This window comes from Vanessa atalanta, chromosome 20 (assembly GCF_905147765.1).
Source record: "Vanessa atalanta chromosome 20, ilVanAtal1.2, whole genome shotgun sequence".
Lineage (NCBI taxonomy): Eukaryota > Metazoa > Arthropoda > Insecta > Lepidoptera > Nymphalidae > Vanessa > Vanessa atalanta.
Window position 1 is genome coordinate 2,942,101 of NC_061890.1, and position 15,549 is coordinate 2,957,649.

At 30.9% G+C, this 15,549-nt stretch overlaps 1 protein-coding gene across 1 annotated transcript in view; it reads right to left on the bottom strand.

The window, feature by feature from the left end:
* LOC125072047 (fatty acid synthase) overlaps positions 1–15,309 on the bottom strand; it is a 39,565-nt gene extending 24,256 nt beyond the window's left edge. The window contains exons 1-4 of the mRNA XM_047682527.1: positions 15,217–15,309; positions 8,978–9,130; positions 8,646–8,838; positions 871–991 (exon numbers count right to left, since the gene is read on the bottom strand). Coding sequence (XP_047538483.1) covers positions 871–991; positions 8,646–8,838; positions 8,978–9,130 — 467 coding nt within the window. The 5' untranslated portion in view covers positions 15,217–15,309. The remainder of the gene's footprint in view (positions 1–870; positions 992–8,645; positions 8,839–8,977; positions 9,131–15,216) is intronic.
* Positions 15,310–15,549: the final 240 nt, after the last annotated feature.

The following is a 15,549-nucleotide window of genomic DNA, read 5'->3' on the forward strand; positions in this document are numbered from 1 at the left end:
CATTAAACTTTTACGACAAAAGTCCGATCTTGGACAGCCTACGATATAATATAATTTGTTGAATTTCAAATCATTACGCTATGAAATAGCTATTATTCTAGTTAACTGTGATTTATATTACTTTTGACACAAATGTGCAATTAATCACTTTCAAGATATTTTATTTAAACAAACGGTATACGAGCAAAATAATTCCCAAAATAGTTAAAGAGTGTCTATTCCCTGAATTTACACCTGTAATCCCACACCACTACTTTAATCTCTTACTAAAACTAAATGACACAAACTTCATAATACCAAAATTCCGAAATTCATTTAATTTATGCTGTAAAAGGCCATATTGATCTATATTAAATGCACAATGAATTTAAGGTGCTTATTGGAATTGGATAAGGATTATTGCTATATTGCTTAAAATCGATTCGCAAATAATCTATTATATCTCGTAAAAAGTGAGGGATAAAAATGGTTGTTGTGAGCTATCCCTTAGAGATAGACATATACCATTACTGACTTTTTTGAAGACCTTTATAATGTATACAATACTGTAGTACATTATTTTGATCTATCTCGTAGGGTTCAGCCAGCGTTTGCAATGTATGCGTAAAATAATGTATTTATTTACGATATCACTTTAGAAACCTCCAAATCAGTGTTTTTTTACTATATTGTGCATGTACTATACATATAAAACTTTCTCTTGAATGAATCTATCTAGTAAGAAAATCGCATCAAAATCCGTTGCGTAATGTTAAAGATCTAACCATATACAGGGACAGACACATAACGGTAAGCGACTTTGTTTCTTTTTACTTAAATACACACTTAATGTTAAATGAATACAATCTATATTTGCTTGCACAATCTCACCCAGTCACACCGAATCCGTTCACTTGCATTTTTTCGTAGAACCATGTCTTCTCAGATTCCGAGAAGCAAGCGCCGATGAAAACACCAGTCTTGGTGTTGCGCAGTTCCTTTGGATTCAAACCTGTTGACAAATACAATGAATTTGTTACTGATGATCAGATATTTCTGGTAAAACATAACGCCATTCAGTAACACAAATTATCGAGATCAATATTAGATAAAGATTTAAAAAAAAAATCACGTGATTTTATAGTAATTCCTTAACTTTTAACTGATAGAGTTTTATTTAAACATTTAGCATTTGATTTTTTTTTTCTGTTATGCATCATAAAACAAATGGAAGATCATAAACAAAATAAAGAGCGAAATTAGCCTTGAAACTTCAAGTGTAATGAGTTCTTTGATAAACTGTAAACAAAACGAATATATTTTTGCAAATTGTAACTTAAGGGGACTACATGAGCTAAATGCAAGTTTTATAATGCAAAAAAGTATATGATCCAATGCAGTAAACCAAATGAAAAAAATATATGATAATCTTCAGGATACATGCTAAGTATTTGTTATTTTGAAAACATGATGTAATTAATTTGGTACGATAGAAAAAAATCACAAAGTTACCTCTAAAAAGATCTTTTAATCAATAATAACTATACTTATATACGTTCCATAATTCTGGTTTTTTGTCAGATTATTCTACAAGCAATATACTATTTAACCTGGGTGTCACTTTTTTAGTAAAATCAATAGATTTTTTTTAAATCCGATATTCTTATTTTCGAACAAAATGCGTACGCATGTGTGCGTAAACGCCGTGTACAGACAATGCCGGCCGAGGCCTGATGCTATACAGACGTGTCGATCTTTTCGCCGCATCATTCATTACGTTACGAGATATTTTTTTGTAATTTTAATTGTAAATTCATTGTTTCATGTTTTCTTATAATAAATTTTATTCTTTCTTGTAAATAAATATATTAAGTTAAAACAGTGTAGTAGTAATTAGGCATTTGTTTTTTTATTATATTATTTGTTATAAATTTTAATTGTTTAAATATGGGAAATAAAGTGAAACGCGTGAGGAAAACTAAAAAACGTTTATATAAATCAAGCGCCGAACATACATATGAACGATATTAAAAGGTAAGAGTATTTAATTAGTAAACATATTTTTTTTAATTATGAATAATGAAAACATCTATTAGAAAAATGTGCAATCAGTTCGCATATAATCATATTTTTCGAGCCATTCTTAATAATTACGATAGAGTATTTGGTCAAAGGAAGAAAAACATCAACTGACTTTCATGGGGATCAAGTGACTACATTCGATCCCCATGAACTCGAAGCGTTTTTTTTTCATTATAACTACTATGACATATTAAGATACATATTTTTTAAATACATAATTTGATAATTAATAAAAATGTAATTACTAACATATATTTATTTTTTACAGAATAAAGAAAGTCGAAAACAATAACACGGAAGCTATTTATATTGCGTAAGAGTTTAATTTTATCGATTGTTTATAATAAGAATTAAAGTTATGTATGAACTAATTTTAATAATAATAAAAAAAAGTAAAGTCGTAACAAAAAAAATGTAATTGTTGTGAACCAGAGAACTAGAATATTTAGAAGTGTCATTTGTACGTAATTCATAAATTTAATTTTTTTTGTAACGTCCGCCATATTCGATTGAATATAGCAGCAATTCATGAATCGTGCATTGTCATCGAGATTAAATATGTGCGCCAACTTTCAGCTGAAAGTGGGTGTAATATTTATTCCAAGATTCCAGGACATATGTAATAACATAAATACATACAAGTGAAATTAAATAAAAAAATTAAAAAAAAAATTAACACTAAATGTTTTTTTTTTTGTAGTACTAAATATAAATAAAAATATTTTAAGTTTAATTAAATCAGTTTTATTTTTTAATCATTTTCGAATAACAGTCAAAAGCAATACAAATAATTCTAATATCCTACCTATTTTTATGAGATTTATGATTAAACCTATTATGATTAACCTTTCATTCATCAATGATTCAACCAAATCGAATTGACAACATTTTTTTCTAGTAAATATTTAGTTTTTTTTTATTTTTTAAATTGAATATATATTTTTTCTTTATGAACCAATATTAATAAAACGAACAAATACTACGCTATATGTTACCCCACGGTCACTACACTACAGATTTCGAACACTTACGATTTTATTATATAAATAGATCATTAAACTTTTATAAAATGTTAAAAATTGGTATGTTTCAATATTTAGTATAAGAACTAATTGTGGTATAATAATATAAATAATAGAAAAAAAAGGTTAAAACTAACTGTCTATTTTATTGTATACAAAATATAAATAAAAATATTGTAAGTTTAATTGAATCAGTTTTATTTTATAATCATTTGTTAACTAACATCGAAAGAAATAAAAATAATTCTGTTGTCCTATCTATTTTTTATGAGATTTATGATTGATCTTACGTCGCTCGGTTTGGCGCCATCTATTAGAATATTTGGGCGTAATCTCGTTACCTCGCTTAACCCTTAGTACACGGGCTTGCCGTTTTTGTCGATTTTGTAAGTGTGTGCGTGCGATTCTCAAGGGCATTTAGCTCTTGTAGTCCTCTTAAATATAAACCATTTCGGGCTAAACTTTAAATCGTTTTTTGTAAGAAACATTTGGACAGATATTCTGAAGTCGATTATTTCTTGTCCCTAAACATAATATGTTTGAACAGGTATTTACTTTATTTTTCCATATACATTGGCGCCGTAAGAACTTTTTATGTCTCTTGTGCCGGTAGGTACACTGGCTCACCCGCCCTTCAAACCGGAACACAACTATACAAAGTATTACTGTTTGGCGGTAGAATTTATGAGGTATAAATTTAAAGAAATTAAGATATTGACTATTGCTTCTCAATATATATTCTGTAATGTTTTGTATGTACGGAAAAATATTAATGTTTTTATGAGAAAATGTGATTCCCATAACGTTGGTACAAGGAACAAACACAATCTTGTTACTCCTGTTACTCGACTGCATAGAGTCAGCAACTCTTTTGTGGGGCAATGTATACGCTTCTACAACAGGATCCCAGAAAGCGTTCAAAATGCTTCTGTTGCGAAATTTAAAAAAACTGTTAAGGAACGCTTGTGTGCGAAAGGTTACTATACAATTAGTGAGTTTATGTTTGATAGTACACCTTGGGAATGAAACGATCGCCTCCTGGCTGTTTCTACTCATATATAATTATGTATATAATTAATTTGATGTAAAAAAAAAAAGTCCCGCTGAGTTTCTTTCGCCGGTTCTTCTCAGGTCAGGGTGTTTTCTTTTTCCGAACCGGTGGTAGTGTTTAACTTGACAATCAATAAGAAAGTGTAATACTTCTATATTGAATAAAGGAATTTGAGTTTGAGTTTGATTAAGTTTAGACTGACTAATAATCATCTAATAAGTAAATTTGTTGCAAATATTTTTGTTTTCTTTAATCCATCAGCTTCTCAAATCTTAATTACACGTAACTAATTATTCCGCTCTATTTATTTGATTAATACTGACAGAACCAACTAATGAATTGATACGACACACTACATAATGAATATCTAAACTGTGTCTCGGCTCATTAATCAGATAGTTACAATACAGTTCTATACATTTCGTGTATTAAATGTAATACTATTGTTTATTCACACAATAGATGAAAACTGGGCAATTCTACTAATTAAAGCAGCTGCGATATGTTTCCTTCTCTTTTCCTCATAAAAATTTAGCCCCGGCTATAAGCAACATTATTTTGGCCCCAGCTAAATCGTTTTGACTAGAGTCAAGCTCAACAGGGTCTTCTTTCCCCGCTGATTCTCCCACGCCTGTTCCCTTGGCTGTGGTTTCGCTAAATAGTAGATACTATAGATAGATGGACAGCGTGAATCTTGTTTATCCATGTCATAGCTACTTCCGCCGTTTACCCGCGCTTGCTTGAATTTCTTCACGTTGACATTCAGTTATATGTTATATTATAGTCAACACCCGCGAGGGCCATCGTCGCTGGAAGCAATACTAATTTAAAACGTTTAAGATGCGTTATCGATTCTTAACCGAATACGAACCATCTTCGATCGAAAAACATTTGGATTTATGACTTAAAGAGGAAAATCGCAACGAATACATCAATTCGATTCCAACGAAGTGTACTAAGTAACAAATTGACATTTGTTTATAGAATTAGCCCCAGTTGTATGATCCGGATAGAGAGATCATAATTGATCTTCTTATGTTATCAAGGTGTTATTACCGAGCTGTGTTAAATTTTGTTAAGGACCATTATCATAATGTTATTAAGAGTGAAGTTTCGATCGGTTGTTTTTTTTTTTGTGCAACTACTACGAATCTGCTTGAAATTAATTTTCACCTATTTTTCAGATCGGACATAATCTGCGTGATGTAGTCCTGACCGATTTCGGTCTACTTCAAAGGAGACAAGCCAGCTGCGCATGGCATATAATACTGCATAAGTGTGTGGGCAAACATGTGCACTCTTACAATCCGACGTGATCGGAAAAAGTTCTGTGCTTTAAGTGGCACTGAGATTTTTTCTACAGAAAAACCCAATTTTTCCGTTCCAACTTGTTATCTGACTTCACAGTAAACAACTTTATGTAGAAAATATAACAGAAAATTTATTTTAGTTTAATAATTACTTTGAATAAATCCTTATAAACATTAATGATATATTAATTTTAAACGTTTTATATAGATGGAAAGTGACTGCCATCACCGATGGACATCTGCTTCACCGGGCTTTCGTATACTACCTATAATACTTTATAATTTGAACCGTTAGCAAAAATATTACGGATTATTAAGCAAACGCGCGTAAAATAGACGAGGCGAATACATGGTTTTTGAATGTTTCTCTTATCCGACCGGGAATCTGGTGTTGTGGTCGATTTAAAATTTGCTTGCTCTCATAATGTACAATGTAATTACTAATCTTTTATATCATATGCTTTTAACTAGTAGACGGAGGACGAAGCGTATTAAATACAGTTGAGTACCCTTTTCTCATCTTTTTGATATTTTTGTTGTGTACCGACGACCTTTACTTTTATTAATAAAAAAATATTTGAAATAGTACCTATTACTTAAAGGTGCCTAGGAAGAGATTATTCAGTTAAATTCAAAACTACTCTTCCATTTTCAAATACGATGTAAACATCGATCAAATTTAGGAATAACTTTGGAATAATATTAGACGGTCAAAGAGAATTATACGGTTATAATAATTAACGAACAGAAGTTTTAATGTATAAGATAAAAGTACTCGCTCAATAAAGATTGCCAAGGATCGTTTTACTCGAATTAAACGAAGTTTGTTTTAAGATAAATTGTTCGAGCATTCTATATAGCCTATAGCTTTTTATCGAACCGATTTTTTTATTAAACCATAGTTAGTTCACCAAAGAGATCTTATATTATATTTAATATATATTTAAGCAATATAGTGTTTAGAAATAATCAGATAGGACATTAGTTCATCTCTTTCAATTAATTGACATACTCTCAACACTCAATGAAACAAAATGGCAGATACTGTGTCTACGGAAATAGACGTCTCGAATATCCACTGCGAATTGAATCTAAGACCTCTGAATTCACGGATCAAATAGATTGATCCCATTAGTATATATAAACTATTCAATAGATGATCACAATTTCGTTTATAATAATAGCTTTACATTCATATTTACTTGTGAGATCTTAACGTCGCGTATATCAAAAGAGACCCGCCTCTTTGGGGGTTCATTGGTACCAACATTACCATATTAAACCTTTTATTTAAGAAATCATCAATTCTTTATTTGACTTCGGTAGCTAGTAAGAATCAAGAGATTTCGTAACTATTTTTTTTTTTTAATATATATTATTCACAAATAAAAAAATATGTAGATATTTTTTTAAAACAAATGCAACATAAATAATACATTTAATTTGCTTCATTATAATCGGGGTTAATTTCAATATACATTTAATTAATTAATTCATGTATCATTATTCTTTTCGAAGTGTTATTAATAAATGTTTTAACAAAAACAACAGTATTTAATTTACACTAATTATATTAAATACAATTAAATATCAGTTTAAAGTGTTATAAAGCAAATTATTGCAAGCGACAGCAATTCTTTTTTTATTTAAAAACAAGCAAACGAGTCAGTTGTAGGTGAGTGATCAACACCGCCGAGATGTCCCAGTGGTTAGAACGCGTGCATCTTAACCGATGATTTCGGGTCCAAACCCAGGCAGGCACAACTGGATTTCCATGTGCTAATTTGTGTTTATAATTCATCTCGTGCTCGGCGGTGAAGGAAAACATCGTGAGGAAACCTGCATGTGTCTAATTTCAACGAAATTCTGCCACATCTGTACGAATATGGTCCAAACCTTCTCCTCAAAGGGAGAAGAGGGTGGTAAATTTACAGACTGCTAATGGTCAACAACGCACAAAGGAATTTACATTGTTAAAATATTAACCATGCCTTATATGGTCAATGCACGCCTAACCTCAAAAACTAAGATTTCATTACTCCTGTGCCTAATTACACTGACTCACTCATCCTTCAGACTGGGCCGAAACAAAAGTTCTTGCACAAAGCCAGATATTAGCACAGTACAGACGCATATAGTTTCATGACATATATATCAATATTTAAAGAACGTAAAGTTGTGAAACGTTTTATAAGTCGAATAATTACGTAATGAAAAATTTCGATTAATCATTTTTTCCATTAAATAATTAATCATCACTGTTTTATGTACACAACGATGTTTTGTCATTCATTTATATCGAGCGACAAATTTTCATTCGTACAGTGGACGGTATATATTATATTATTACGTCGTACATAGATTTAAATTACGATTGGTTGATATCATAATAATAGCTCAGTAAAAAGGTCACTTTTCGTTCTTTTTTTTTTCGATTTCCAATGAATATTCAAGTCGGACTTCAGACGTCAGAAGTTAAATAATATTCCTTTGAATTAGTAATCACAGGTGTTATTGACGAAATAATCTCTGCCATTTTGACACAAAAAAAAAACCGTATTAGTGAAAGTTATACACGTCACGACATTTAAAACTAGCCATTCAATATCCAATAATCCACACATTATTTATTTATTCTTTATTGCACACCGATGCTTAAAACTTAATATTTGGATTTAAAATGAGTTGCACTGTGCAACAGACGGCATTATCGCTAAAACGGCAACCTTTGGGCAGAACACTGCTTGTATAATAAACGTAGGAAGAGGTACATTATATAAAATTTAATAAAGGCACGCCCTTCTGCGTCAAAAATGCCTTAGAGCGGCGAGCCTTCGTCAGTGAAAATATTTATACCCTATTGTTAGAGTTATTTTTTTTACACATTGTATAACTATAATTTATGAGAATGATTTAATTAATAATATGCCAATTGATTATTCTTTGAATATGTTGTAATGTAATAATTTAATTTTGATTAATACTGGCCGAATGTCCGATACTGGCCGGTGAGAAAAAGAATGTCAAGAAATCGAACGCGGCGGCAGTGTTTTGTTATAATGCTAATTACTTTTTAATAATTAGAATTTAACAATAAATAGTAATTCAAAACTACTGACTAAATTTGAATAAATAAAATTTTTGATTATGATTATTTTTTAAATAGAAAAAGCAGTACTTAAATTAAACTTATTAACTTACCAGCGTCTATGACAGCTTCGTACGCTTTCTCCAACAGGATCCTACACATAGGGTCCATGGTGTGCGCCTGCTTGAAGTGCACGCCGAAGAAGGACGCGTCGAATTTGTTGACATTGTTGATTTTTCCCGTACGTTGCGGGATCTCGGGATGAGCCAGTTTCCAACGACGGCTGTCTCCCGATATGAGGTCCACCTGATATCAAATAAATTACCAATTTTAACTCAACATTTCGTAAGTCTGTCGTTCGTGGTCTTCTGCTACAGTTTCAGAATTTCAGAACATAAGATCTATGGAATGGATATGGCTAGAATATTAAGAATTTACAATTTACCTTATTAAACAAATTGTCTTGCAAGTGCGCAACAGAGTCCGAATCGGGAAAGTAACCAGAGATGCCGGTGATGAGGACTTCGTCGCCAGGTGCTGGATGCGATAGCCGATGACCCGACGTCAGCCTGTCTTCTGAGACGATTGTGGGTGCCATCTGGTTAAATGTTACATTTCTTTATTATAATTAGCAATAATTATTGGCTTTTTTAAGAGATTTGCTATGTAACAATTAACTTTGTACATCACTCGTGAAATGTTGTCAACTGACTTATAGTGTTACGCCATTTTGATACGTGTATTGTATAAATTTCGTAATTATTAAATTCAATGTCGTGTATCACATTTAGACGTTTCACGTTCCTGTTATGCGGTGAGATTTGAGTTTCTTCTTAAAGAATCTTCTATAGCTCGTTTCTACGCCAATGGTCACTGATTCTCGCTTAAATTTGCCGTGAACTAAGCCGACCTAAAGTATTTAATAATATGTATACTATTTACAGAACAATATAATTAGACTTATATATCATTTCTACAGTTCATATTAAAATAAGTTTTTAAATCGCATCTATTTTATTCCCTAGTAATAAATCGATAAGAGTTTCTGTCAATAATTTTGGCCTTTTTAAAAAAAAACATTCTTAACATTGAAAATGCCAACCTTGACAGCTATGTGGTTATGCCACTCAATCCAAACCTTATCCAAAATGGAGTTACCTTTACTTAATTTAATATAATATGACAGAAATGATCTCGCCTTTTAAAACTGTACAAAACATCAACTCAACTGTATACAATATAATATATTTATGAAATACAAAAGTTTTATTTTTTTACCCCGATATTAATACGCAATGAATTATTTAATTTACGTTATAAATAAACATAATATATAGAAAACAATGAAACACATGTACCAGGTAGTCTTCATTACCCGGTACTGACTTGCAAATGATTGCACTATGGACTAGCTTCGACTGTTTTGTATAAACAATGATTTAAAAGTATAATCTTTAACTATCGAATAATAATTATTGATGAAATTCCATGAACTTGTATAAGGCTACGAATTTTAATAATTAAAAGAAATGGAAAATTTTATATTCAATTTATATTTTAAAAAAAGTGTATCAAATAAACCGCATTAGAGGAGCGAGGTGGTTAGGCTCCAAAACCATTTTCTCGAAGATAGAGAAGGCCTTAGCACAGCAATGGGAGTTTGTCAGTGGAGAGACAGAGACGAAAATGTTTAAACATTTTATTAATATTAATAAGATTTTATCGAATGATTTATTTTAAAGACGAGACAATCCAGTAGTGGGTGAAATTTCGTATTATTTGTTATGACGTCATACAGATCACAAGAGAAGATTAAGTCTAGTGATAGGGCAGTGACAGATTCGCCCAAACCTTCTCAAAGGAAAAGGAGACCTTTGCAGTAGGACAAAAGTCCTAGTGCCTGTAAAAACAGGTTGTTACTTTTATATTAAAATGTATGTCTCACGATTGAACTGAAGGCTTCTCAACTTCTCTTTCATATGTGGGTTGGTTTTCTCTCGAGTTTGACATGGTTGCGTATGCATATATTATTGTTAGTATAGAAATAAATAGATACACTAATCACTGGACCCTCTCAGCAAATATCGTCAACACGTCACGCTCTTTAAAAAGTTTCGGTTTTTCATTTATGATCACCACTTAGAAACCAAACTTTTATAAACTACTAGCGAGTTAAAGTTACTTTAATTATAAATAAATGCAACATTTTTATGATATTGATGTACATCAAGTGTATTTGTCCAAGTACTTCATATTTTTTTAAATTACTGAATAAAATACGCACGGCTTAAACGAGTGGTTCTAACAGGATGAAATTTATTTCATAACTATTATCATCAAGTCTTCTCCTATGGGGGGATAAATGGAGGATGAAAGTTTGTATTGTAATTCGTTATTTCTAATGGCAGTGATGATTTTTTTTATGCTAAATAAGTAGGTGTACTGGAAAATGGGCCACCTAAAGGGGAGAGGGCGATTTACTTTGACATTGGTACTGTAAGGTGTATTGACCATTTCTTATACCACCAATGCGTCACTGACCTTGAGAACTATGATGTTATGTCCATTGTGCCTGTAGTTACACTGGCTCACTCACCCTTCACACCGAAACTCAACAATACTAAATATTGCTATTTGGCGGTAGAATGATGATAAGTGGGTGGTACCTACACAGCAGTCTCACACCTGTTAAGACTTCTGTTTAGAAGTAAAAAATCAACGTCATACTGTTTTCCAATGGTGAATACCATCGATTAACATGGCTACTAGTAAATAAAGAAATAAGCATAGAGTTTCTTCGTCTATTATAGAAGAATTTGTTACAGCGCCATGTCTAATTCCTAGCAAACTGCATCTATTAGACGGCATCAACTCCGCTAAACAAACTGCGAGGAATTATTTTATTTGCGGACGTGAGCTTCAAGTGAACGTTATTTACCTTACTAACGTGTGCAAAGTCTAAAACTATAACTTTATATATGCACACTCTACGGACCTCCCGTAATATCTACATGAAGTCACCTACGTTGACGATATTTACTCAAATTCAAACTGAACGATAATATAATTTATTGCGTCAATTTAATTCGCAAACGAGTTTTATACGAAGTTTAATTTTATTATAATATATTTTATTTCATTTGTATTATTTATTTATACTAGTGATCGTTTATTATTCGAATGTCGACGATCATTTATTGCTAATAAATATATGTGTAAGATACTTTGATCGAAAATATATGAAAAAATTAGGCTCAACTGGATGATACCTTGTCATTAATATAATTAAAAAATGTAAATGTCAATAAAGCGTCATCGCTTTTTAATTTTGACATGACGTCATACAATAAATGTTTTCAATTAAATATGAATATATATATATATGTGTGCGTTAAACACATGGTAGTGTGTAATGTTATTTTTATTAATTTGATCTATTTCTAATGCATTATTACTCTCTGCGCTCCTTATGAACTTTAACTTTGCCAAATTTTATATTCCATTCGCTTAATTTTCATTAGAAGGTTGAATTATTTCTCTTCGAGTTTTAATGAATATATTTGTAAAATGAATAGGATAAATAAATATATATAAAAAAAAGGCGAGATGGCCCAGTAGTTAGAACGCGTGCATCTTGACCGATGATTTCGGGTTCAAACCCAGGCAGGCACCACTGAAATTTCATGTGCTTAATTTGTGTTTATAATTCATCTCGTGCTCGGCGGTGAAGGAAAACATCGTGAGGAAACCTGCATGTGTCTAATTTCAACGAAATTCTGCCACATGTGTATTCCGCCAACCCGCATTGGAGCAGCGTGGTGGAATATGCTCCATACCTTCTCCTCAAAGGGAGAGGAGGCCTTTATCCCAGCAGTGGGACATTTACGGGCTGCTAATGCTAAATAAATATAATAAACACATTTTGTGCTTACTATTTCGGTAACTTGACATCGTCGATAATAATAACAATAATCTAAGTATTATCTGAAAGGTAATTTTCAGGCTGACAACAATTCAACATTAACCTATAACTACATTAAAAAACAATTATTAAAGTGATATAAATGATAACATTGGAGTTAATATTCATTAAAGTTCATACAGGTTTCAATTATATAATTGTATATAATTATTTGTATATTTATTATACCTCGATGAAAAAGAATACCCACTGAGTTTTTTCTCGGTAGAATCTAAATTCTGAACCGGTGGTAACTTTATATTAAAATTTACCTTATAAACTGCCAATAGAACTTTTAAAAGCCAAATTATATAATAAAATATTTATATATCACGGATATAGAAATGATATTTTTGTAGACTGTTTTCAGTGTCAATATCAATCAAGTATTTCGTAATCATTTTAAGTAAAACTCAACAATATACGTAAGAATATTCTCTAAAAGAAAATTATCTTATATTTCTTTTAAGATTGCCTTTAGAGGTACGGATCAAAAGGTTATTTTGATATGATTAATTCTAATAACAGTTCAAATGATATTCGTATTCGGGTTTGCTGTTGATTTTGAGATACAGAGAATATTAGCAGAGTTTATTTGAATATTTATTTCAAATAACGAAACAACTTAAAGAAATCCACATTGAACAACTGGAAAGAAGGATTTAGTCCAGCAACGGGACCTTACCGAATGTCAGTATATTTAGAGTATTAGTCTCAAATTACAAAACAAAAACAAGTGAGTGGCAAACAAAAGCGAAAACAAAAACAAAGGCATATATATTTTTCCGGTAGTACGTAACGACGTATCTTCATCTTATTACGTCAATACTTAACAATTTTACTAAAACGGGTATCGAGAACGCACGACCGGGATTTGCAGTCGCTTGTTGCTGCACTATTATGTTCTAGTATATTCTAGCTCCAACTGCTTTTGTTTTATAATTTGTGACATCGTTATAGTTTTTAATGTAACACAAATATATTCTGTAGTTATTTATTATTCTATATTACTATACAATTAAGTCAAGAGGTCAGGAATGTAAGAACTCGTAGTAGAAGCCCTAAAGCTATTATAAAGAACTAGGCTAGCCTAGCCTAGCCTAGCCTAGGATAGTTTGTTCAACTGCATAACTATTATTAGTTTTGCAGTTGAACAAACTATCCTAACCGAATTTTGACTGACGCAGCTAAACTCGAAGACAAGACAACAGGAAGTTAGTACTCGTAGGTAAATAAGTGTTCAAATACAATTATTCTCTATTACGTCGATCTCATAGTCTGATTGGATGATATTTCGACCCAACCACTGGCGAAACTTCCATAGGTCAAAGTCAATAGGTGTTGTGTTGGACGAACAAAATATTTTATCAGTGTATACGAGTCATTTATGTAAATAATAACCCAATATATTCATCGTAATTACAACATAGCAATACGTAAACACTTTATATTTATAGTTATATTATAAATCCTAAAGGAACTCCGTATATTACGCCTTCATGGTTGAACCGCTTAATCAAATTTAATGAAATTTCATATGAACGAGGCTTGAACTCCAAGGAAGGACATTTATTACTGGAAATTCGACGATCATTTTTAACACATTGCTAATAAATATTTAAGATAGTTTCATCAGAAATGTAGGAAAAATTAGGCTCAACTGAATGAGACCTTGTCATTGTTAAAATTAAAAAACATAAATGTCAAAAAAGCGTCATCGCTTTTAACTTTGACATGACGTCATACAATTAATGTTTTCTATCAAATATGAATATATGTTTGTTACAAATTTTGAATGTTTGTTGACGTTTGTGTTTAGTCCATTTTGTTCTTTTTTATTTAAATATATTAAATGCAATAAAATTAAGTTGTGAATATTCCAATTGAGTGTTACATTTTAGTATATATAGTTTAGAGTACTAACAATTATTTTTAATTTAACTTATTATTAACCCTTAATGTTTATGTTGTTCTAGGTTAAGGATTAACAAGGAAATTGTTACTATTATGCTAGTCTTCAAAATTTAATCGAGTCTGTTACCTCAACCGTACCGATCAATCTCTTTCGTGTCTTCTCCATTCTACGTGACATTGGCGAAATAATCCGTGCCCTGTCGGCGCAACTAAAAGCCATTAAACTAAGAATTGTATTCTTCTTTCTTTTTATGAACGTTCTTTTTATTAATTTCATCTATTTCTAATTCATATTATATACTTTCTGCATTTATAAACTTTAACTGTGCATACATATAGAGAACATATACTTTTGTATACCTTAGACCAATGACGGACGATTTTCTTTATTAATTAGAGCTTTTTGTTTAGTTACTTTAAATTTAGAGCTATTAATAAAAGTATTGGGTATAATATGAAAAACGAAATAGTCCAATTTTCAGTAACGAATTTTGATAGATTTCAATATCGGGGCAAAGAAAGGTTACAATAAAAATATAAATACGATAAATATAATTATCAATATTAATAATTATAGCTAAAATGTTTACAAGAAAAGAAATCAGTCGATATATACATGAATTATTTTATTATAAATATCGAAAAGTAATTATTCACCAAATGTTTTATTAACCAATTAAACAAACCAACGACAACTGTGTTTAAGCATATATTAAAGAGAACTCGTGAACTGTAACTCAGTTTTCACAAACACTTTAAAAAAGTTCTTATTATATTTAAAAGTAGTAAAAGTTAAAAAATAGGCTCACCGTTAAATTTAGTAGAAGTAACTTGGGACGTCAATTTATAGTAAAATTCCTGGATTCGAACCTGTTACGTGGACACCGGCCACTGCACGTCTGGTCGCGAGTGTCCAACGAACTATGTTTTTAAACATACTATTTAAAAATTATATACAGGGTGCGCGGTGTTAGAGGAAGCGTTTAAGAAAATATTTTATGTATTATTTATTTTATATTGTAACAAAAATTTATTACTAATACGACATATAATTAATAAATTAGCAAATCATAATTATTGCAAATATTTACCGTGTGTGAAATACAATTTAAATTCGATATAAAATAATTTCCAGACAATAA